General features: G+C 51.6%; 1 protein-coding gene across 1 annotated transcript; it reads right to left on the reverse strand.

Annotated features, from left to right (window-relative positions):
• Positions 1 to 222: 222 nt before the first annotated feature.
• LOC126647506 (uncharacterized) lies at positions 223 to 1,432 on the reverse strand. The gene is made up of 2 exons (XM_050329805.1): positions 797 to 1,432; positions 223 to 411 (listed from the first exon to the last, which is right to left on the reverse strand). Exons 1-2 carry the CDS (start codon positions 1,430 to 1,432, stop codon positions 223 to 225), a joined length of 825 nt encoding a protein of 274 aa, XP_050185762.1.
• Between the last annotated feature and the right edge of the window lie 967 nt (positions 1,433 to 2,399).

Genomic DNA, 2,399 nt, shown 5'->3' on the forward strand with positions numbered 1-2,399 from the left:
GGATTTCCTTGAGTGGTGGTTGATACCCCAAGTCTGACAGTGTTCAGAGGCATTTGGACAATGTCCTTTATAACCTGCTTTAACTTTGGATCAGCCCAGAAGGGTTCAGGTAGTTGGACTAGATAGTTATTGAAGGTCCCTCCCAAATGAAACATTCTGTTGTATCCTGCTGTACAATGTTGCACCCAATCCATCCGGCTACCAATGTATTTTCTCACAGAGCTACTGTTGGTAGGATGCACGCTGGAATCCAACTGCAGCAAGAATTCCTGTAGGAAGAGGGGTCACTGACACGGCCCTGGGGCTCTGGTGGCCCATGGCTGTGTACCCAATCACCCAGGTGTCAGCAACACTAGGGCACAAAAGGAAGGGGAAGGGCACCAGAAGGGTGGAGAAAGCTGCATCCAAAGACTGTGTGAGGGAATGAACAATTTATTTCTTCTTCATCGAATAAAGGGTTGCAGTGCTAGTGCTTCCAGTGGGGCAGCCTCTTGCTGGGCTGGGGACAGTCCTGGGGGTCAGGGGCCCTCCTTTGTGGGTAGACCTGGGTCCCCCCACATAAGCAATCCCTGCCCCAAGTGGAAGCAAGAGGACTGTGGCTGCTGCCCTTGGCAGAAGAACCTGCCACTGTCACCGCCTGGGGGCAGCTGGAACCCCTGTGGGAAGCAGCCTCCATTGTTCCAGCTTCCTCCTCCTCCACAGAGACTGCAGGGCTGCTAGTGGGAGTCCCCTCTCGCGAGTTGCTGCAGCTGGAGCTGGAGGAGCTGGAGCTAGAGTTGCTGGAGCTGGTGCTGGCTGCTGGGCTGTCGTCCTCATCCCCAGCAGCGTGGGAACGCAGCAGCCTCCTGGCCTCCTCACTGCACTGGCCAACAATGATGCTGATGGTGTCCTGGACCAGTGGCACTGTGTGTTCCTCCAGGATGTCCTGCAGCCTCTGGACCATGATCTCCACATCTGGACCAAAGACACAGAGGGCATGCAAGATGCTGCTCTGTGCATTCCTTGCCAGCCACCACTGGTCCCCATAGATGGTCTCCAGCCTCTGGTGCAGCCAGGGCCGCAGTGGGTCCAGGAGTTGCTGTTGTCGACGGAAAAGTTCTGCCCAGAGGTCAGGCAGGACACCACCGACAGCTTGAGGTGCTGTCCCGTGTGGAGGGGAATGGGGGCTGTTTCCTTGAGGGCCATCAGGAGCTCTCCCTGCCTGGCTGATGGCATCTGGCAGCTCATCAGGGGCTGTGATGACAATCTCCAGGGAGTCATCAGAAAACCTGACAGTCTCTATCGTCCTTCTGCAGAGTGGGCACACGGGATTTATGTGTGTCCACCGCAGGATGCAGCCCTGGCAAAAACGGTGGTGACACGGCAGAGCAGAAGCCACATCCTTCTGAGTGTCCTGGCAGATGGAGCAGTTGCCGTCTGTCTCAGAAGCCATTTTTGTGCCCTGCAGCGCACTGGGCAGAGCTGAGGATCAGGAGCTGCTTGCCCTCCCTGGTGTCACACACAGCAGGAGGGAGATGCCATAGTCACTGGTATCCCAGGAAGGGGACGAAGAATTGTCCAGGACCTCAAGAACAACACAATCCTAGCTCCCTGAGCCCCATCGCCGACACCTGAACACCCCAGGGGACGTTGTCCCACACAGCCAACCTTCACTGCTGCAAGCACGCACAGTACCCAACTGCTGGAACCAGTCCAGGAGTTGTGTTACTTAATAGCTAGACATACTACTTATTTCCTATACCTTGCATGAAAACATGAAAATTTAAAAGGAAAATGAGAAACTGAATCTACTTGGTTCAGTTTGGTCTCAAAGAGTATTTTTCATTCTCCATCACTCGCAACATTTGAAAAGAGACTGAAAATTGAGCTGCCAGCAAAGTGACGAGTTACTATATAGAAATATTTTATGTGACATATTTCTACAGTTTTCTAAATGGGATTTAATTAATTGAGTTTTATTTTGACGCACCCTTGGTTTAACATGTACCTCTCTGCTAAAGAACCTGTTGTTTTACAATCCAGTCATTTTAAGAGTTAAGTTCTGACCAGAGAAGCTTGAAACAGTCCGTAAGAGCAACAAATTTGATAATATCACCCACAAAATTGCTGAACTCTCTAAAACATCATTAATTCAAGCCAGCTATAACCCACAGAATCCCCAGATGGAGTGACAGTAGGCTCTTCAAACACCTTACCCAGCCCCTTGCAACCCCTCTGTCGCTGTAAGGAACAACGTGGTAAATGCCCATCCCTTAGATACATCACGGCATAAACATCTCTCAGGATCTTCAGATCCTCCAGTCTGTCTGATGGCCTGCAAGCTCATCTGAATATGGTGTCAGCTTTGGTAACAGGCCCCAACTAAAGACCCCCAACTAAACAGACCCGCTGTGCTGGCT

The sequence above is a fragment of the Myiozetetes cayanensis genome, unplaced genomic scaffold (assembly GCF_022539395.1).
Source record: "Myiozetetes cayanensis isolate MyiCay16 unplaced genomic scaffold, myiCay2020 scf4, whole genome shotgun sequence".
NCBI lineage: Eukaryota > Metazoa > Chordata > Aves > Passeriformes > Tyrannidae > Myiozetetes > Myiozetetes cayanensis.